The sequence below is a fragment of the Kogia breviceps genome, chromosome 3 (assembly GCF_026419965.1).
Source record: "Kogia breviceps isolate mKogBre1 chromosome 3, mKogBre1 haplotype 1, whole genome shotgun sequence".
Classification (NCBI taxonomy): Eukaryota; Metazoa; Chordata; class Mammalia; order Artiodactyla; family Physeteridae; genus Kogia; species Kogia breviceps.
The window spans coordinates 164,298,473-164,321,701 of record NC_081312.1 but is presented as its reverse complement, the minus strand read 5'-3'; the positions used below and the strand labels follow the sequence as shown (position 1 = coordinate 164,321,701).

At 41.4% G+C, this 23,229-nt stretch overlaps 1 protein-coding gene across 6 annotated transcripts in view; it reads left to right on the top strand.

Annotated features, from left to right (window-relative positions):
* SFMBT2 (Scm like with four mbt domains 2) overlaps positions 1-23,229 on the top strand; it is a 221,512-nt gene that overhangs the window by 92,913 nt on the left and 105,370 nt on the right. For 3 of the 6 annotated variants that reach the window (XM_059056565.2, XM_067030223.1, XM_067030227.1), the window contains 2 exons: positions 15,038-15,126; positions 16,772-17,018. In XM_059056565.2, the coding sequence (XP_058912548.1) occupies positions 15,038-15,126; positions 16,772-17,018 (336 nt within the window). Of the gene's footprint in view, positions 1-10,026; positions 10,079-15,037; positions 15,127-16,771; positions 17,019-23,229 lie in introns of those variants that run through there. The other 3 variants (XM_067030225.1, XM_067030226.1, XM_067030224.1) reach the window with 3 other exon arrangements.

Genomic DNA, 23,229 nt, shown 5'->3' with positions numbered 1-23,229 from the left:
TTATAATTAGCATGCTTATCAGATTTGAATCTCTTAAGGAAGTAATACTCAGTTATGTATTTTCACAGAGTATTACTCTTTAAAAAATTTCATTCTAAGGGAAATAACATTTAATGAGGTGTAGTTGTTGGCGAACAGGAGTTTTATTTTTTCAAACATTTGTTTAAAATTTGCTTAACTAGTAATATAAATCTTTTAAAGTATACGAGAAGTAGATTTGAGAAATCTGATCCAGAATCTAAGGGTTTTTTTGAGTAACTGTTTTACGTCCTTGATTTCTGAAATAATTGGTGTTTTGCATCTGTTTTATTCTCTTTATTCTCTCTGTTATAATTATATAATACATGTGTTTGGAGGAGTTATTGTTCTAAAATGGAACTTTTATGCATAGGATGTGAGTTAACAGAAACCTGTCTGTTACAAATGTATTCTTTAATATATTTGCCACCAACTGTGATAGGTCTGCGTTTGAGTCTTTTCTTGTTGAATGGGGATGAGAATAACTAGTTCATTGGATTTTTGGAAGTACTAACTGAGATGCTATGTGTGAAAGAGTGCTTGGTACGTAACGAACACTTAGTAGGTGTCTTTGTAATCAGAACTGTAGTGTCTCATACCCGTTGGGTTGGAGAAAGGTGAGAAGTTGTTTTACTTTGAAAAGCTGTGTGGGGAGCATTTATTGGGGCCTCTGTGCTGGGTGCTGGGATCAACAGTGATGACAAGAAAGAACATGTCCTCAGGGAACTCAGTCTACTGACGTATATCATAGCCGTGTTTTAATATGGTGTCGTCTCTGTAATCGTTCTTTTTAAATTTAATTTTTATTTTATAGTGTAATATAGTGGATTTACAGTGTTGTGTTAGCTTCAGTTGTACAGCAAAGTGAATCAGTTATACATATACATATATCCACTCTTTTTTATTTTTATTTTTTTATTTTTTTAATTTTTTTGTGGTACGCGGGCCTCTCACTGTTGTGGCCTCTCCTGTTGCGGAGCACAGGCTCCAGATGCGCAGGCTCAGCGGCCATGGCTCACGGGCCCATCCGCTCTGCGGCATGTGGGATCTTCCCGGACCGGGGCTCGAACCCACATCCCCTGCATCGGCAGGCGGACTCTCAACCACTGCGCCACCAGGGAAGCCCAATATCCACTCTTTTTTAGATTCTTTTCCCATATAGGTCATTACAGAGTATTGAGTAGAGTTCCCTGTGCTATACAGTAGGTCCTTGTTGTTTATCTGTTTTATATGTAGTAGTGTGTATATGTTAATCCCAAACTCCTAATATATCCCCCCCCATCTTTCCCCTTTGGTAAGCATCAGTTTGTTTTCTAAGTCTGTAATCATTCTCAGTCTTTCCGGGGTCATAGACTACTTTGAGAATCTGATGAACTCAATGTAACTTCTTGGAAGAGGCCTTCAACACACACGCGCACGCGCACACACAAACACACAATTTTCTATTCAATTTTATGAGCTCATTTATTCACCGTACTCAATTTCATGAACTCCATGAAGGCAGTCACGCACTGTAAGTTAAGAATCTTTGCTTTGGGGATATAATAACTGGTCAGTCTGAGACTTTAGTAATGAGCTTGTCTAAGATGAGGGGATTGACCTGGCTGCCAGGCTTTTGGTTGAGTGACGTTGCCAGCAGTCCAAATATGGCGGCCCAAGAGATGGAAAAGCCAAGCATGAGCTGGACTAGAGTCATATGTGAAGGGTGGGTCTCGGTCTCCAGCATCTCTTTTGCGGCTGCTCCAGAAAGGTGAGTGGAGGCATAGTGGTCTGGCTTTGGAGCAAGGCTCTGAGTAGAAGCTCAAAGGTAGTAATTTACATTTTCCTAATGATGTATGATGTGAGCATTTTTTCATAAGCTACTTACCACATGTATTCCTTTTTGGTGCGGTATCTGTTAAATCATTTTTAAATTTTTTAAACCATTTTAAAATCAGGTTGTTTAAGAGCTCTTTGTATATTTTGGATAACTGTCCTTTGTCAGATGTGTCCCTTGCAAATATTTTCTCCCAGTCTGTGGCTTGTTTTCTTATTCTATTGATAATGTGTTTTGGGGAACAGAAGTTTTAAATTTTGATGAAGTCCAATTTATCAGTTATTTTTTTTAACGGATAATATCTTTGGTTTTTTATCTAAAAAGGCATCACCATATGCAGGATCATCTAGGTTTTCTCCTATGTTATCTGCTAGGAGTTTTATAGTTTTGCATTTTATATGTAGCTCCATTTTGAGTTAATTTTTTGTTGTTGTTGCTGTCTGTGTTGGGTCTTTGTTGCTGTGTGCAGACTTTCTCTAGTTGCAGCGAGCGGGGGCTACTCTTTGTTGCGGTGCATGGGCTTCTCATTGTGGTGGCTCCTCTTGTTGCAGAGCATGGGCTCTAGGCACATGGGCTTCAGTAGTTGTGGCTTGCAGGCTGTAGCACAAGCGCTCAGTAGTTGTGGTGCATAGGCTTAGCTGCTCTGCGGCATGTGGGATGTTCCCAGACCAGGGATTGAACCCATGTGCCCTTCATTGGCAGACAGATTCTTAACTACTGTGCCACCAGGGAAGTCCTGATTTAATTTTTGTGAAGGGTAATTTTTTTTGTATGTGTGTGTGGTATGCGGGCCTCTCACTGTTGTGACCTCTCCCGTTGCAGAGCACGGGCTCCGGACACGCAGGCTCAGCGGCCATGGCTCACAGGCCCAGCTGTTCCACAGCATGTGGGATCTTCCCAGACCGGGGCCCAAACCCGCATCCCCTGCATCGGCAGGCGGACTCTCAACCACTGCACCACCAGTGTAGCCCTGTGAAGGGTCATTTTTTGTGTGAGGTCTGTGTATAGGTTCGTTTTTTGCGTGTAGATGTCCAGTTGTTTCAGCATCATTTGCTGAAAAGATATTTTTGCTCCATTGTGTTGCCTTTTATCCTTTGGCGAAGATCATCTGACTGTATATATGTATGTCTATTTCTGGGCTCTCTGTTCTGTTCCATTGATCTGTTTTTCTGTTCTTTTGACAGTACCGCACTGTCTTGATTACAGTAGCTTCATAGTAAGTCTGAAGTCATGTAGTCTCAGACCTCCCACTTTGTTCCCCTTCAACACTGTATTACTGTATTGGCTATTCTGGGTTTTTTGCCTCTCTGCATAGACGTTAGAGTCAGTTTTTCAATATCCACAAAATAACTTGCTGGGGTTTTGATTTGCATTGCATTGAATCTGTAGAGCAAGATTGCAAGAACTGACATCTTGGTAAAATTGAGTCTTCCTATCCATGAACAAGAATATCTGTTCATTTATTTAGTTCTCCTCTGATTTCATCATAATTCCCTCTTGCCCTACCTTTGAGGGGAGGTCAGTCTTTTGTTCTATTTGAGCCTTCAATTGATTGGACAAGGCCCACCACATTTAAGGAGGGCAATCTGCTTTACTCAGAAGTCCACCAGTTTGAATGTAAATCTCATCCCAAAACATCCTCTTGTTAACAGGATAATGTTGGACCAAATATCTGGACACTGTGGTCCAGCCAAGTCAACACATAAAATTAACCATCACGGACAGTAATGTGAAAGCTGTTGAAAAATAGACTGACTCATGTAATTAGATATATACAAAGGGCATGTATATTTAAATTTTTTTGCAAGCTGCTTTCTTTCTTTTTAAAACATTCCCCTAAGGGGATCATTGGGAAAAATTTGAATGGAAACTATTTAGCTGCAGCAAAGAAGGTAACTCTACAGAAAGAAATAAGTCATGTATGAGGGAGAGAGATATACCAATGAAAATAAATTCTGTAACAAGCAATTGTCTTATTCCATTGAATTCAGAGCCCTGGACCTTTGTGATATGTCAATTCAGTGTTGACTCTTTCTCTGCAGTGATAGCCAATAAAAGACCTGTAGGAAATTTTTCCTAGTAGAGAGAAAAAATAGTTGCTGACTCTTTGGAAGGGTATTCTTTAAAAGCAGGAAAATGTTTAAAGCAATAGCAGAAATGTCTATAAAGTGAGATATTGACAGCTAGAGAAGAATTGAAGGGTAATGTGCAAGAATGAGAGAAATTCCATATTTTATTGGGTAAAAGTCTTTAACCAGCAAACAGTGATAAGGTTTTCAATTTCTTCTAATAGTTTTAGAGGCTATTTATCTTCTAGGCTCCTAAAGATATGATGCAGAGTAATATGAGTTATACCTTGAGAATGTCATAAATAGTTCTTATCTTTATGGCTTTTGTTTTGTAAATTATGGCTGTTTATAGGGCTTAGAGGTCATGGGGAACGTCAGAGAAAGCAGTTGGTCCCTTGGGGATTAAGCTATGGATATATAGTACCTTGTGTTTCTCTAATCTCTGGGTGATGCCCTTGTCTGAAATGAACAGTGTCAGTGTTGCCTAATGCAGTAATACCATGTACTCACCCAAGAGGAGAACTCAAGAGAAATATTTAATTTCTGTCCTGTCTCATAAGGTGTTTAATGCTGACTCAATTAAATGAATGATCTCTCGCTTTCTGGGTTATGTGTGCCTAAACTAAAATCTTAAACAGTAACTTACATCATATGTAAGCAGTTACGAGCCAGGCAAATATTGGGTTGGCCAAAAATTTCTTTTGGGTTTTCCATAAGATGTTGCGAAAACCCGCACGAACTTTTGGCCAACCCAATAAAAGAAGAAACAAAAAGCAATGGCAGTTCCTTTATGAATGCTTGTAGTGTACTATGGTGCTAAATCATATTTTATTGAAAGGTCTGTGTAATATCCATGGTAACGGTAGTTCCTAATCTGAATTCAACAAGTTCTCTTTCATCCAAAGATTAGTTAAAAAACAGACACAATTTATAAAACCATCTAATCTGTCAGACCTTCCCTCCTGTGATAAAATTTCATTAAACACCTACTACGTGCAGTTGTTACAGGTGTAGGTATATAGTAGTAAGGCAGTGATATGATGATGCCTAGGCTCACGGAGTCATCAGATGGGGACCCATTACACAAACGAGTATGAACATGTCATTATAAATTGTACTAAGTCTAGGAAGGGAGAGAATGTGGGATTCCAGAAGAGAACAGTTTATCATGGAAATTAGGGAAGATCAGGGAGGACGTGAGATGAGGAGGTGTTGGTTGGGGCGAGACGGGGGAAGGTGTTTCTATACAGAAGGAAGAGGATGTGCAGAGCCCTAATGCAGCCCTTTGGAAGAGATGGGATTAGAGAAAACCAGCGTAGAGAGCAAAGGGAAGAAGAGCGGAGCGGCCCCAGTGATGCGGGATGTTGAGCCTGGCTGAGGAGTTAGAAATTTATTCCAAGATTCAGTGTCTGGGCAACATGATCTCATGCCTTGTTTTCAAAGGCTCATGCTGAATATCATATACAAAGTTAAGACCTCTGCTATATCTAATGAAGAATTAATATCTACCGTAAACAAAGAGCTCCTACAAATCGGCATTTAAAAAAAAAAAAAAAAAGGTGTCTGTAGAAAAATACATGAAGAGTAAGCTCCCAGAAAAGAAATCTGAATTGTCCTCATGTTTTGGTACTAAGCCTCCCTGATATCAGTAAAGTGAAAACTAAAAAATCAGTTTCATATGGTTGAGATTGGTAACAAAACCAGAGAAGTCTGAGAATATAAAATACTGGCAAGAACTGGGGGAAATGGGAACTTTTATATACTCATGGTTATTGTTCAAATTGCAAGCATAATTTTGGAGGGCAGTTTGCTGATATCTAGTAAATCCTTTGCTCTTCTACTCCCAGGAGTTGATCCTATGGAATGTCTCCTGTAAAATTTAATGACCTAGTCTCAGCCTTACTCTTCCTTGTCCTATCAGCAACGTTTGACACCGTTGATCATTCTCTTCTTGGTGGAAGTTCTTGGGGGTGAAGTTGAAGGGGCTGAACAGTGAGTGAAGAGTTAAGTCTTCTTTGCTAAGTTTGGTTTTGGAGGGGAGCAAGGAGGTAGGGGATTGTCAGACAAGTGAGTTCGAGGGCATTTTTTTTTTTAAGAAAAAAAGGATGAGTGATTCCAGAACTTGTGGGTGATGGTTTAGCCCAGTGTTTTTCTTTCCCCAGCAGTTATAAGTCTAGTCACTGTAGTTTTAGAGGGGTCCGCGTGGTGAGGCTGAGTGAGGTTGAGTGGGGACAGAGGATGGGAAGGTTGCAGGACTCAGAGTGTGTGGACCTGGGCTGGGCAAGATTGGGAGTGGGTGGATTTTTAAAATTTTATTGGAGTCGAGTTGATTTACGATGTTTAGTTCAGTTTCAAGTGTACAGCAAAGTGATTCAGTTATACCTACATATATATCTATTCTTTCTCATTTTCTTTTCCCGTATAGATTATTCCTATATTACATATAGGAATAAAGAGTAGAGTTCCTTGTGCTAGACAGTAGGTCCTTGTTGGTTTGGAAGTGGGTGGTTTTAAAGGAGACAGAACAGGCATGGCAGTGGGTCCCTAAGGCAAGCACCACCTCACCTCTTGTGTGTCCCTGACAGGGACATTCCATGCTGCTCCTTCAAATATTAGGTAATGCCCCCAAATCCCCTCAACAATCCATTCCTGCAAATAGATATGTAGGGAGGTACTTGCCTTGCTTAAACAGGCAAAATAAAATACAAGAAGAGCTTATTAGAATCAATTCATTCTTCAGTAAGTTGCGACTTGCATGAATTGCAGTAATAATTTAACCGAGAAGTGAAGTTGCAGAGCAACTGCTTAAGCCAGATTTGGAGTATAGGGGTAATGACATCTGGTTTGAATGAATGCTGAGTTCTGTGATTACCTCAAGTGGGCTGTTTTACTTGTTTCTATGTGCTTTTGTGCATAACATAAAGAACAGAAGTTTGATTTGGATGTGGAGGAAATGTACAGTAGACTTCGGGAACTATAGTGTGCTCTGTTGTGTCAGTTTAAAATTATGTGTAAATAGCTGTGTGTGTAAAACATTCATATTGATGTAAGCACTGTGTCATCTATTCACAGCTGATCTCATTCTACTAAAAAATATCAGCAAGTTACTGTCTCCAGTAGTGATCTTTGTGCATGGGGTATCCTGTATATTGTGTTAAGACTATTATTTCTAAGTTTAACCAGAGAGATTGCATTTCACTACCATATAGCAGGTGATCAATTTTTTTTTTTTTTTTTTTTTTTTTTTTTTTTTTTTTTTGCGGTATGCGGGCCTCTCACTGTTGTGGCCCCTCCCGCCGCGGAGCACAGGCTCCGCGGATCAATTTTATAATAATGTGAAGAAGCAGGAATAGAAGATAAAAGTGAATTGGATTCCCATAATGGTTTATACTAGGAATTCTTTTCCATGAGGTAGATTATAATTTTTAAAAATTTTTATTGAAGTATAGTTGATTTACAGTGTTGTGTTGGTTTCAGATGTACAGCACGGTGATTCAGTTACACCTGTATATATATCTGTTCTTTTTCAGATTCTTTTCCCTTGTAGGTTATTAGAAAATATTGAGTAGAGTTCCCTGTGCTATACAGTAGGTCCTTGTTGATTATTTTGTATATAGTAGTGTGTATATGTTAATACATTTTTTTAGATTCCATATATAAGTGGTATCATATGATATTTGTCTCTCTCTACTTGCTTCACTTAGTATGATCATCTCTAGGTTCATCCGAGATTATTATTATTTTTTGTGCCAGTTTGTCAGTGTTTCATGAAGTGATCATGATGGCAAAATTAGCATTAACATCCAAGCTAGGGAGGGGCAGGTAAGAGATTAGAAGGCAAAAAATTCACCCTTTTTTGAAACTTCTGGAAGGAATTTTTATTCTAATTATAATTTTTCAAATTAATAAAATATTAATATGTGATTTTATACTCATGGCCATCATTTTGTATCCATTGATTTGGTGTACAGGTTTATTCAAAGTTAAATTTGGACTGCAAGAAATTGTTAGCCTGTAGTTAAAACATCACTTGGAGGGCTTCCCTGGTGGCGCAGTGCTTGAGAGTCCGCCTGCCGATGCAGGAGACACGGGTTCGTGCCCTGGTCCGGGAAGATCCCACGTGCCGCGGAGCAACCAAGCCCGTGAGCCATGGCCGCTGGGCCTGTGCGTCCGGAGCCTGTGCTGCGCAACGGGAGAGGCCACAGCAGTGAGAGGCCCGTATACCGCAAAAAACAAAACAAACAAAAAAAAAAACATCACTTGGAGACATTTCATATATGTTCTTCTGAAAGAAAACTTAGTCTGTTATACAAACATTGGGATGCATTAAAGAAGGAATGATTGGCTACATTATCAAAGAATACTTCACTTTTTACAAGGGTTGATACTTGACCACTTGAGTAATAACTGCTAGGAAGCTTATATTTATTTTCTCATTTAATCCATACAACCATCCAATGAAGTAGCTGCCATTAAAAGTCACATCTGACCCCATGATAAGCTAGTTTCAACAAAAGATAACTTCTTATCTATTCCCAATATTGAAGAAATCTCTAAACAATGTGTAGAATATTAAGTAGCACAGGCCTTTCTTTTTAAGGGGTAAATTAAATCATTTATGCAGAAATACTGACTAAGGTTTTAATGAGTATGGCATGAATGTTAAATGTTGTAATTATGTAGAATATTCTGAGGTCAACTTATTTTTTCTGTTTCAACCTAAGGTTATCTATCATTGTCTCCATCATTTGCCTCCAACAATTCTTATCTAAATTATCTAAATTCTTAGCTAATTTCTTCGTTGAATTCTGTTCTTCGGAGCGAAATAATAACATAATTTCTTTTTGTAATTATACAAGTATATTTATATAATGGAAAGAGGTCTGAAACTTTGAATTGAAACTTTTCCTCCGTTCTGTATAAGTTCTAAGGAATGTGTGTGTGTATGTGTGTGTGTATTTTTGTGCACGTATATATGATTTTTATGACATTTTCACAAGTTATATCTTAATTGAGGCTGTATTTATTATTAAAGACAGAAACACTTCTGTCTATATGTTGGAACCCCAGTAGTATGTAATGTGGTCCGTTGCACTTAGTAGGAGCTTATCAGTCCTGTCCAATCATTTTATGATCTATTCTTTTGTTTGTAGGAACAACTTAATTTGAACCCTATGTGAAATATTAGTACAGATTCTTTCCTTTAAAAATCTCCAAGGGAGATAACTCTACAGTCTTTTATTCTTTTTTTTTTTCTTTTCAGTCTTTTATTCTTAATAGTATGTGTAAGTGCTTCCATTTATAATTCAAGATTCTCTGTTGCCTCACTTCTTTAGCAAACTCTGCGTTAAAGAATCTTTTCCCGATAAGTCAAAGGTTGCTGCCTCACATTTTGTAACAGCCCAGTTCTCTGGTGAGCTGGGAGTAGCTGTGGATTGAAGAGTCTTATTTATCTCTTTTTCCTCCAGAGACCCCATTAAAGTGATAGTAAAGGAGTAACAAATACATAAACCAGCAACAGAAAAAATTGAAGAGGCACCAGCGCAGAAAGGAAATTTCACGTTTCTGGTGGCCTGAGAGCTGATGAAGGCTTGGTGACTGCTGATGCTTGGTAGGGGCTGCCGCAGCCCTGGACACACACCCGGGCTACAGCTGAGGGGCCCCTGGGATCCCCCGCAAGCACCCGACTTTGGATTGAAAGCCGGGTGGGTGGGAGTCCCACTTGGGGCTGAGAAGCACAGGGTTGAACGGGATGCTTGTTGTAATTGGAACACCTCCCAGGCTCTGTCTCCCCTACGCCTTTGGTACAACCAAGGACCAGTATCCACAGGCTCCTCCCTCAAGCTCATCTCTGAAGAAATGGGCAGAACTGACCGGGGAGAAGCAGGGAATCCAGTTTGGGAGTTTGCTTCACAGAGGGGAGTTGCATAGTGACCACTCTGAGTCAAAACCCTCGGTTCCAGGACACAAATCTCACTTTCAGCCTTTCTCTAGTGTCCAATTTAAGTATGACGCACAACTAAAGGCCACCCGTCACTCCAGGAGAGCCTCTGATACAGGAGAGAAAGAGGCAGATAAAAAACAAAAAAACCCATAGGAATGAGAGGACCCAGGGCACAGAAGAGGAGAACATCCTCTAATTACTATAATGAAGGGTTTTGAAAAATGGCATCTGGTAAGAAAAATGTTTAGAAGAAAGGAACAACCAAAGAGCAAGAAACAACCATTACAAATTAAGAACATGACTGATATAATGGATTCAAAGAAGGGGTGGTGGAAAGTGAGTTGAGGAAATGGCCAGAAAGAAGAACAAAATATCCTCTGTTTAAACTCTAGGGTTATAAGGAATGGGACTTTCCTTTTACCCAGAGTGTGTTTGAGTGAAAGTGACCTCACTGTTCATGGTAATTGTTCTCGCCATCTTTCAAATGAGCAGAAAGGCATGATACAGCCAACTTCTCCATGGACCTGTCTTTTCTAGGTGGTGACAGGGAAGGAGAGATAAGTGTGTCCATCTGACCCCAGGCGAGGTCTCAGTGTTCACAATCTGCCTGAATGGGCAGCTCGGATGGGTGACTTTGTGTTCCCCCAGACCAATGTCCATAGGAAACAGCATCCTTGAGAAATGGTGAATTACTTTATGTTTACATGTGCTCAGTGGGGCTGGAAATTCACCAAGAGTGGTGGTTTCCCAAATTCTGAAAAAATGATGGTAATCTTCTGCCTTTCATTTGGAACTCCTATTATAGACAGCTCTCTAATAAAGCAGTTGTAGGATTTTGGGGTCATCTAAAATGTCTTCATAAAAAGAGTGTGTGTATGGGGGGGGGTGTTTCCTTTTTCTGAAACTCAAGTTCACGACGGCTTCCTTAGGTGAGGTGTGGGTACCTCTCCAAAATGAGGTATGAAAATGAAAAATGTAACTGGGACTTTTAAAAAAGTGAAGTTGAATGTTTATATAATGTTATAACTGAGTAGAACCTTGAAAACATGTTCATGAGAACATTGTAGAAAGATCCTGATTTTATTCTTCTTATGGACTTACAGGAGATTCTCTCTATAAATTAAAGAAATGGGAAAATGATTACCAAGTTGTGGATATACTTCTATCCACCTAAAGTTGCAGATTTTTTCCAGTTTAATCATTTCTTTCTTGCTGTAAAGTTCACAATCTGTAGTTAGGTTGCGTGTTTTCTGAGATTTAATGTGTGGATCATTTGAAGAAAAAGATAAGGACCATAGGTCAAGCAATTGGTTTATATTTGAGAGAGATTTTTCTTACATTCGTACGCCTTGATTTTGAGTCTTTGAACAGATATGTTCTGTAGTAAATTAAAATTCATAGTTTAAAAATTTTTAGTTAGAAATTTATATGTGGAAAATTATAGATCAGCTTGTATTGCAATGAATTCTCAGGACTTTCTGGGCAGTTTTTATTGTACTAAACTTTAACTGAATTGAATATTGTCTAAAACAAACCCATTGCCTGGGAATTGTAAATTCATCATGCATAGTTTTGTATATATGGCAGTACTTCTTGTCATAGATTTTTTTTTTTTTTTTTGGAGGGAGGGGGGTACGCGGGCCTCTCACTGTTGTGGCCTCTCCTGTTGTGGAGCACAGGCTCCGGACGCGCAGGCTCAGCGGCCATGGCTCACGGGCCCAGCCGCTCCGCGGCATGTGGGATCTTCCCGGACCGGGGCACGAACCCGTGTCCCCTGCATCGGCAGGCGGACTCTCAACCACTGCGCCACCAGGGAAGCCCTAATTTTTACATTTGAAAATTTAGAGTTTTGAGAACTAAATGTCCACTGAAATAGTTGTTCTAAAATTAGCAAAGTTCCTGAGAACTGTTTTCTTTCTACTTTCTAACCTAAAATGATTGGTGTACCTTTGTAGCTAAGATACACTTTTCCACGGAGAGCCATTTGTCTAGATATTCTGTGGCAAATAAAAGCTTGCTTCAGAGCCTCATGCAAAAGCATGTTAATGGCCAGTTACAGGACCTTTGGAGTGCAGGGCCCCGAATATGTAAATTTCACAGCCATCTCCAGTGTTCTCTTGCTGTGACTCAGACTATTTAAATTTCAACAGTGCACAGTGTCTCCACAGGGTGCATACATATTTCAGAAATTCTAATTTAACTTTGATTACATGGATGTTAGAAACAACCCTTAAATGAAAAATTGAGTTTTCTTCTCATAGGGGATGTAGACATAAATTCTGTCAATCACAGGACCATGTTTCCCTCGACTGTGCTAATTGTCACCCTTTTGGAATAAAAAATGAAATGCATATTTATTGGGTGCTGTTGTATATTTTGTCCTAATCTTGGAACTTATTTTAAGCAGTCATTTTCATATTATCCCTGTCATGCCTATAATTCAAATGGTTGATTTCTCTGTATGCCAAAGCTTTGAGAATCATAGATCCTAGTGGAAAGACTCATAAGCTTGTAAGTTTGGCATCTGCAAACTCGAGTTTGAGGCTGGCTCTGCCCTTGTTTTTCCAATGAACTTGGGCAAAAGTTAGTTAAGAAGAGCCACCTCGTAGCATTGTTAGGATGATCAAAAGATACAAAGTAAATTAACAAGGCTTTGTAAAGTGAAAGATAAATACAAATTTTAATTAATTTATCTAGTATTCCATCGCTTTGGTCTTCTCAGTCACCTTAGACAAGCAGGAGAGCTGTCTTAGTCCATTCGGGCTGCTGTAACAGAAATACTGGGTGGCTTGTGAACAGTGGACATTTATTTCCCACAGTTTTGGAGGCTGGATCCAAGTCCAAGATCAAGATACAGGCAGACCTCATGTCTGATGAGGACCAGCCTCCTGGTTCATAGACAGGCATCTGGCCGTGTCCTCACATGGAAGTAGGGGCGAGGAGGGTCTCTTTTATGAGGTTACTAATCCCACTTATGAGGGCTTCAGTCTCATGAGCTTATTTAATTCTAATCACGTCCCCAAGGTCCCACCTCCTAACGCAGTTACACTGGGCATTAGGAGTCCACGAATGAATTTTGGAGGTGACACAAACATTCAGTCCACAGAAATGGGTGTAGCATTGAAAACTGTTTGCTACACTAGCTAATGATGGAAAGGGACCCAATAACACAGTTTTTGCCCCCAATAGATGCATTTCCTTATAAGTATGTATGTAGAAGATGGCATTTTATTTGAGGAAAAAAAATCCCGAGTAGTTAGAGATGTTGAGGAGGTGGGTTGCTCTTTGCTAAGTGGGTCCAGGTCTAGGACAATGTTGTCCCACCCAAAGCTGGCCTTTCCGACTTTGCCCGAATCCCTTTTGTCTTGCTTGAGTCCCTTCCATTTTGATTTTTCTCTTGATCTTATGCTCATTGATGGGTGATGGCGGGAGATGTTGACTGAGCTGCAGGTTAGTGATGGAAATAGCAGTTTGCTGCCACTGGTCCCTAATCTGTTGGCAGTTCTGCCAAAGCATGTCGAAAGTTTCCATCTGCAGTCTGTGGAAATCAATAAAAAAATATCTGGTGAGAATGTGTAATAATTCAATATATACTTATAACAAAACTAGAGTTGTTATTGATTAATTGCATAGATGTGCCAGGTATGGTTATATTTTTCTGACAGGCGTATCTTCTTTAATTCTTAGAGCATCCCACAAGCAAAATGTTGTAGCACTAGAGGAAAGAGTCCAAGAGAAATTGGGTGAAGTACTCAAAGTCATGTAGCCAGTGATGGCAGAGCCCAGTTCAGAGTCCAGGTCTTCCCCACGCCATGAGCTTGCTTTTCCCACCACCGGTGTGGCCTATTTCCCTTTGGTGATAACTCTGTTCCTTTAGGTTTGAGCTAGAAATGGTTGCCTCTTGCTTTTAAAGAACCTAAACAATCTATGAACTGCTTGAGTCTCGAACCTTTCACAGAGGCTATGTATTGAATGTGGTACCCTGGGCAGTGCTCCTGGGTCCCCTGGTCTTCATGGGATGTGAAGGTCAGAATCACAGTGGGTGGATGGGAGTCTGGGCCAGTGTGTTCTTCTCATGTGGCCGAGGTTGTGAATCCTGTGATCCCCTGAGAAGGCTTGGGGCCTCTCCCAGGGGTCGATGTAACCTTAGCTTTGGGAAATCTGTAGCCTGGGAGCTATGCCAAGAAGTTACATTTTTCTCAAGTCTTGGGTTTGAAGCACTTGTAGAACGCTGGCTTCCAAAGGCCGGTATTTCTTTTGCGAAAGATGTCTCGAATGCAGTGCTGTCCCCGCTGTTTGGGGCCCCAGACAGCAGCCTCTACCTTGGCTTCTCTGCCATTAGCTTCCTTTGTTTCCCTTCAGGCCTTTATGCTATTTTCAGATTCATCTTATGCAGAGATTTCCTGTTTATTAAACGTGTGTGCTGGCTTTCTGGGCTGTCCACCACTTTATTCCATTATTTCCCAATGCTCTGTGCTCAGGCCTGGCCGTGTGTCCGAGGGCTGCACTTTCTCCATTCTCTCCCTCCATCACTCTCATTAGCATATGCTGTTCCTCTCAGCCTGCAAATCCCTTCTTCCTCTTCTCTGCCTGTATAATAAATCTTTATATAATTCAGAGCCTGGCTTTATTTTCCCACCTGGAGATAAATAAAGCACCCTCATGGAGCTCTTTCTTCTTGGAACCTCCTAAATTCTGTGCTTTGGAATATTTTCTAGGTTTTTTTAAAATAATTTTTTTCTTAATGGTTAATCAATTAATTTTCTTTTTTTGGGCTGCGCTGCGCAGCATGTGTGATCTTAGTTCCCCGGCCAGGGCTTGAACCCGCACCCCCTGCGTTGGAAGCACGAGTCCTAACCACTGGAGTGTCAGGGAAGTCCCTCTTCTTTGTTGTTTACAGAAGTTTCTGAACAGATGATAAGACTTCAGGGCTTCACATTCTTTCATCTCCTTGGTGCCCAGCAAAATCTAGGCACGTGGTAGGTGTGAAGTCACCCATTGCTGACAGATTTGTCGTTGCCATTTTAGTACTTCATTTAAGCACGGCACTTAAAACGAAGAAAAGTCATGAAAGAACACATGTGTACAGAAAAGTGCTGGCATTTTATTTAACATGTTGAAAGCTCCACTGCTTTGTTAAAGTGTGTTTTTTTTTTTTTTTTTTTTTTTTACTCTCCTTTGTCTCACCAGCAATCAAAGAGAAGTACACGGACTGGACTGAATTTCTCATTCGTGATTTGACTGGTTCCCGGACGGCCCCAGCCAGCCTCCTAGAAGGTGTATGTATTGTTATCCAGCTATTCTCTGTCTGAAGCAGCACAGTTACATGAGCTCACACCTAACAGCACCTTTGCATATATCCTTCTGCGGGTACATGCGTCCACACGGATATCAGTGTCCAAATAGCACAACTTCCTGTCTTCTCCCAAATTACTTAGGCTACTGATTCTAATGGCACTGAAGAATCTTTGGTCCAATCAATAAGTGGAAAATTTGCTTTTATATGAACACTTTTCAAATAATAACATGTTAGGATAGGTATCCCCTATCCTATACGTTTAAGACTCTATCTTATGTTAGTGAATGTATATAAAATCCTGTAGAATAACTGTTTTGTAGAGGTGATGAGTAAGTATATATGTGCTGGGGTGTAGTCTCAAAGCGTGTCGATAAATGGTTCCATTAACTATTGTATTCCGGATGCATTATGCTGAAATTTAAACACATACACGTTAAGCAATAGAAATGGCTAAACATGTTTAAATGTGGTTAAGGTCATTTTAAGGTACTGAAGTAAAAACAGTTTTAATCTGCAGTCTTGATGGTGATATGAAAATAATTTTATCATAAAACATTTTACTATTTACATTCTAGAACAGGAAGAGAAATGTACTGTTATAAATAATTACTGAGTCACCAAATCTGTTTGAAGAACACCCCTGATAAAGGGGAGAGCACAACGAATGACCAAGAATACAGTGTGGATTTTGACAATCTCATTATTCTCTTAACATTAACCATAAATTTCTCACCTGTCATAAATGATATTTTGGAACACCACGGTCTAATATACAGTCATCTGGTTTTGTTTTGTGATGAGTTTTGCCTAATGTAGTTTTGTATCTCAATGGCTACTAATTTAATTGTTTGGTTGACACATCAAAATGATGATTGTTCACCCTTTCAAAAGGACCGATTGTTTTACTCTGTTAAATTTTTAAAACATATTTGCCTACAAGGCTGGCTGAACAAACACCCTTTTCCTATGCAAACATGTGCTAAGAAGGTTGCTTACATGGGGCAGGTGTTATATATATTTTGTAAACCAACTGTGGGGCTAAGTGTACAAGTTACACAATAGTCTAATTTAGCTGATTATTAATGTGTATTAGGCATTCATCAAAAATGTCCTCTACACATATTCATGCATTACTCACGTAATCAAAGTACGAGAGTGTCCTGATTATGAGAGCAGGGCCATCGTAAGATAAATGTCTGCTGAGTCAAGGTATAAATTGATCGCGCCCTATCAGATGTGTCCATCTACGGGAAGAGCAGACATTTCGCTACTGCATGTTTTCTAGCTCGAGGCAAATTTGGTGTAACGCTTCTTAAAAGCACCCTCGTTCCTCACAAATGCAGTTTTATCTGGGAAGGGTGATTTGTTTGGTGAGAACTTAGCACAAACTGTCATTTTCTATTTACTTGTGGCTTTGTTGTTGGATACAGAGTCGGGTATAATGGATGTGTGCGCGGGAGGGGAGGGGAGGGGAGGGCGGGGGCAGTGGGGTGGAGGGAAACACCAGACTGTTTGCCAGTAGCTTGGATGATGGTGTGAAAAAATATTATCTTCTGCTGTCATCTGTTTCCATGAGAACCTTAAAATAAAGTTTAAAATAAGGAGTTTTGCTTCTGTTTAAACAGCCTCTGCGAGGGAAAGGCCCTATAGACCTCATTACAGTTGATTCCTTAATAGAGCTCCAGGATTCTCAGAGCCCTTTTCAGTACTGGATAGTTAGTGTGATTGAGAATGTTGGAGGAAGATTACGCCTTCGCTATGTGGGATTGGAGGACACTGAATCCTATGACCAGTGGTTGTTTTACTTGGATTACAGACTTCGACCAGTTGGTTGGTGTCAAGAGAATAAATACAGAATGGACCCACCTTCAGGTAAGGGCCAGAGCTTTGGCTGCTATCAAGCGTTTTAGAAAGAGATGTGATTATTTTCCTGGATGTCTCTCTGGAAAATGTATTAGCTCTGTGGTGTCTTTTACATCTGTACTTGTGCATATGAAGCATTTTAACTTCAAATACTTTCTGTAACAAATAGAACCCAAGACTTCTATGAATAGCGTTCAAAAATGAGAAAGCAGAGCTGGAGGCTGTGGAGAAGTTGATCTGGTTCCTTTGGAATCAATGGTTTGGAAGTGAAACATACACTATAGTGGGACTTGGTGATATTCTCTGTTTTTCTTTAGGAATTTGATAGTCTTGCAAGTGGGTTCTAAAGTCTTTGCCCTTCTTCCCGTCCATCCACCCACCCAGCCATCCATCCATCTGTCCATCCATCCATCCATCCATCCATCCGTCCATCCATCCATCTGAATATCCAAACCAAATGCTGATCATTATGTTATCTGTCCTGATCTGGAAATAGCAAAGAGAAAATCATCATGCTTTTTTTCCTGGCACATCATAGATTTTTAAGTAGCTTCAAATACCTTGTCAAGTGGCTTTCCAGAGATTTAATTGGGTAGAAGAGTGCATTCTTCCTGACGTACCTAATTGGGCAAAAATCTCAACGTTTATGAAATAACCATTCTTGAATGATTACTACATGCCAGGTGATTTTACATCTGCTCTGATGTTTATTTTGATTCCCAAAAACTATTTCATGTGACTGTTTCCTTCTACAGCAGAGAAAATTTGAGACTGAGTTTAAGCTACTTGTCCAAGATCACCTAGTTTGTAGGAGGAACTTGCTGTAATTCAGATTCCCAGGTCCCCCCCCCTCTTCCATCCAATTTCCCCTGCTGCCTCTGACTGGCCTTACCAACCTTTCAATATGTAGCTTCAGAACAAAAATGTTGGATTCTTATGGAATTAAAGATGCCAAGGAAGGAACACTCCTTTCTTCCCAAATTTGCTGATTTTCATTCTGGTCAATTTCACAGGATTATTGGAAGCAAAGAGTTGGCTCTTTCCTTCATTAAAATTGCCAGAGATTTTTTTTTCCCTCCCATCTTAGTTGCCAGTGTTAGTCTTGAAGACATGAAGCTGAGGCGTTATATTTCCCTTTTCCGTCAGTCAAGGGCTTTAATTGAAAAAACGTCTTGGTTCTGTGTGTCATGTGTTTGCATTTGAGTTGAATTTGACAGGCATATAGACATAGAACATGGTATTTTATTAGTATTATTGTTGTCAACGTTTTGAGAAGCAGCCAGGAAATCCATTTATACCCTGAGTAATGTGGGGATATGATTACAAACGAAGGGCCTGTCAGTTTTGTGAGAAGAGATCTAAGCTCACGTTTGCCTTGGGATTCATAACCTAGCAGGAGAAATTTACTCTATGCAGGAAGTTGGGTGTATAAGTCTTAGCTCAGTATCTAACTGCTTTATAAATTTTAAGGAAAACATATATTTGCCAGTGTAAAAATTTATAGCAAAGCAAAGGATTACTACTGGCTCTTAGGTTCTGTGCAATGTACCCTTCCTGTGACATGGTGGACTCATACTCAGCAGCCAGAATGGAAAGTGTCCCTGCAGAAACTAAGGAAATATTTCCATAGGAGACTTCTCTCTCTTCCTTTAGATAATTTGATGTCTTTATAAGACAATAATAAATTGTGTTTACTCATCTTAGTAATTTTCTGGAATTGTCCATTTCACTGAAGCGTTAAAGACTTTGGAAGAGGCATTCATCATCAAGAAGTTATTTTCCCAACATTTAAATTGTCAGCAGCTAAACTTTGTTTGGGGTACTGTAGGTTTAAAATGGATCTTGGTCAAAGCAAACACATCAGGAGACTTTTTGTTTCATAAGTCCTGATGGCAATGGCAAAAAAAAAAAAAAAAAAAAATTGTCCGCAGGAAAGGTGAAAAGGACACCCCCAAATGTGACTTTTAGTTCTTCAGATGCAGTAGTTACAAGATGAACACTGAATTCTCCTACCTGATTCAGCAGAACAACACCCAGGAAGGCAATTAATCACCCAGGTTTTACACACGGGAACAGAACCCAATCCTTTGCATAAATTAATTTCAGAACCCAATGTGACTTGTTAAGCTTAGATGATAGTGTTCTTTCCTTGAATGAAATCTAGGTGGGAGTAAAATTTCACACTTGCATAGAAAGTACTAGGCTGTTTTTCTTATTCCCAGACACGCTTAAGTAAATGAAAAGTGTTCATCATTGACTGGTGGTAAGTAGAGCTGGAAGGGTTGGGGAGGAGAGCAGGTAAGAGAGACTTTGGGTATGGAGTCATCCCTCGGTATCCACGGGGGATTGGTCCCAGGACCCCGAGGATAGCAAACTCCAGGGACGCTCAAGTCCTTTGTATAAAATAGCACAGTAGCGTTGGCCTTCTGCATTCGAGGGTTGGAGGTGTTCCGCACCTGTGGTTTCCCCTTCCCAGGTTCCGCGTTCGCGGGCTCCTGCATCTGTGGTTTCTTCCACCCACGGGTTCCACCCGCTGCAGGTGGAATATTCGGGACCTGTGGGCCGGGAGGGCTGACTGGACTTTGAGAGTGAGGCCATGCCAGGTCAGCCTTCTCTCGATGCCCTCTTTGCTGTGCCGACACCAACGCCTTTGCTAAAAGTAATCACAGCTCCTCCTTTCCTTTCCTTATTCTTTCTACTTCTTGCAGGACAAAGTATTTCTCAACTGTTTGGTGTGAATAGAGGTATAGAAATAGGTGACAGAAAGTAGCTGGCTAGTCAGTCTTCACATTGGAGGAGAAGGTGCTGGCTTTTATGCTGTCCGCCAGCGAGAAGCCTGCATCCCATCTTTGGATGGAATCGGAGGACATGGGGTGGGGGAATGGGAGGTTAGAAAGAGGGGCAAAGCCACCTTTCCCCACTCGACCCACCATCAGGATTGCAGTGCTGCCGGGGTAGGTGGAGCCCAGCTTCAGTGAAGACCAGGTGAGGGAATGGAAGAGGGGAAAATGCCAATCGTGGGAGGGGCAGTGGCTTCCCGCGGCCCTTAGTGATTCAGGCATTATCAGGACAGGACTGGGAATCCACGGGTGCCTTTTCTTCAGTGCTGAATGGAAGGCAAATCATGATTAGACAGACCTGGAGCTGCTTTTCCAGCCGTGTACCCCTGACACGTCCCCTCATTTATTTATTTTCCTGCCCTGTGGCCTTCTCTGTGTTCCTCGAGCTTTCCTCCACCCAAGGACTGTACTATCCTCTTTCCCCTGAAGTGTTAGGGGGGCTTCTGAGCAAGTAGAGATGTGATCTCTTGTTTAGCACCCAGGACGGCTCCAGGATATAAGATGCACGGGAGAGTGGTCGGTGGGGTTCAAGATGAGAATTTCTTGCTTTAAAAGGGTCCACGTGTGAATAGAGCTTGAGATACCCAGCAGAGTGGAAGGAACATGGGCTTGGAGTCAGGGTTCAAGTCAGCCTCTCTTTCCACTTCTGTCACTGGCAACACAGCTTCTGGACAAGTTACTCTACTTTGAACCTCAGTTTTTACATCTGTAAAATGGGGATAATCATACATTTGCTGTGCTGCTAAGTATTACTCAGGTGATTGGTATTTTCTAAATATTCAATCTGTGATCAGAGTTTTAAGATTATATTTGATCTTCTAAGAAATTTAAGTAGGTCATTGAGGTCAGGGGTCATTTAGAGGCTCTACCTGCTTTCATATTTTTGGATGTTTAGAAAGCAAGATAGAATCTGACATGGTTTTGCAGAAACTAAAGAGATGAAACTTTTTGAAGTTTAAGAAAAATCCTTATCTCTATATTCTTTTGTATATTTTTTCCCTTCATTATCTTTATGTCAACCATTTCCCCCCCTTTTCTTTCTCTTTTAGGTAGTTTCTGGAGCCAGAAGTTTCTGAATCTAATTCAGATGCTTCTTACTTGAACTATTTCTCATTCAAAAAGAGTTGTTGTTTTGTTTTAGCTCAAGCTACCTTAACAAAATCCCATTGACTGGGGAGAGGGGGCTTAAGAAACACAAATCCATGGTTCTGGAGGATGGAGGTCCAAGATTAGGGCATCAGCATGGTTGAGTACTGGTGAGGGCCCTCTTCCTGATTTGTAGATGGCCACCTTCTTGCCGGGTCCTCAGCTGGCCTCTTCTTTTTTAAAAAAAAAATCTTTTGGCCATGCTGCACGGCATGTGGGATCTTATTCCCTGAACAGGGATCGAACCCATGTGCCCTGCATTGGAAGCATGGAGCCTTAACCACTAGACCACCAGGGAAGTCTCCCAGCCTCCTCTTTATGTGTGCATGGAGATGTATATATCTATATCTGTATCTGTATCTGTATCTATGGTGTATTGAGAGAGAGCAAGCATGCACTCAAAAGAGAGCTCTTTGGTGTCTCCTTTTACCAGGGCACTAATCCCATCATGGGGGTCCCACCCTCCTGACCCCATCTAAACCTAATTACCTCCCAAAGTACCATGGCATTGAGAGATTAGGGCTTAATTTTGGGAGGACACAAGCATTCAGTCCCTAGTACTTCCCAGTGTCTATTAAGAAGCATAGATGAGCCTTTCCTTAGTGGTCAGAGCCTGGTGGAGAAGGAAGGAGAGGAGGGTGTGAGGTGCATGAATAAAGGGGATCGCCCCTCCAGGCCTTCGATCACCTGAGGCTGTGAGATGAAGATTTTGTTCACTCCTCTTCCTGCCACACTCTCTCTGAGATGGCCTGCCAACATGCACAGAGGGGGATACCTCGTTTTCCTTCAGGCTTCTAGTTAAAGATGAATCAGGACAGGTTTTTTTTTTTTTTTTTTTTTTTTTTGCGGGCCTCTCACTGTTGTGGCCTCTCCCATTGCGGAGCACAGGCTCCGGACGCCCAGGCTCAGCGGCCATGGCTCACGGGCCCAGCCGCTCAGCGGCATGTGGGATCCTCCCAGACCGGGGCACGAACCCGTGTCCCCTGCATCGGCAGGCGGACTCTCAACCACTGCGCCACCAGGGAAGCCCCAGGACAGGTTTTAATTGCTTATTACTTCCCACCAACAGAAATGGACATGATACACTCTATTAAATTACCTGCAACACGATCACTTTAAGAACCTGTTTTATGTTCTTTTAATGGTGCTATTTATTGTCCATAAACTTGCCTGCGTAACCAAGCACCTCTCTGTCTAATGAAACAGACGCATGGACTGTTGTTCCCTGCTTATTGAAACTAGGAGGTGTTTAGCTTCTGCAGGCGGTTGAGCGTACTGACAAAACCGCAGTTGCTTTTCACCTTTTAAGACGAGGAGTATGCCCTGCCATGGGGTTACATTCCATATTAGGATTCAACATCTGCAGCACGAGGACAAAGAATCTTAAGATTGTAGGACAGAGATAAAAGTCCCGTGAGACTTCCTGGGTGCCTTCACCCATTCAGGCTGCTGTAACACAGCACCACAGACTGGGTGGCTTGTAAACAGGAGACGTTGATTTCTCACAGTCCTGGAGACTTGGATGTCCAAGATCGAGGCGACGGCAGATTCAGTGTCCGTTGAGGACCCACTTCCTGGTTCACAGACAGCGTCTTCTCACTGTGTCCTCACCTAGAGGAAGGGGCGAGGAGCTCTCTGGGGTCTCTTGTATAAGCACTCTAATCTCATCATAGGGGCTCCGTCCTCATGACCTCATCACCTCTCAAAGGCCCCACCTCTTAATGCCATCACCTTAGATGTTTCAACATATGAATTTGGGGGGAGGGGGGCATATTCAGATCAAAGCACCAGGCTGCTTAGGCTACTTGTCTTTGGTTTGGTGGAACAGACGTGGCATCAGGTGGGTGCAGCCTTCTAGGATGATGTGGCTGGCCGGTGCTGCTCTGCCAGTGTGTGTGAGTCCAGGTGTCAGGAGAGGCTATGAGCATCGTTCTGGGGGGCTGCCTGTCTCCTCGCTCAGTTCTGAGCTTGGACCTGACCATGTTGGGTTTTTATGGCTCTGGCCTTGAGTAATTTGTAAGCCATTCTTCTTTTACCCTCTTCTCTGCCTCGGGGGCTCCCCTGCCCACCCAGAGACCTCAGTTACAGACTGTGGGAGCTCGGGCACCAACACTTTCTCTTCCCTTTTTCTATCCCCTGTATGTCTGCAGACCCTTCCTTTGACCTTGTCTTTGGAGGTCACCATCCTTTTCCAGGACTTGGTTCTCCTTTTACTACCGTATCGAGCTTGAACT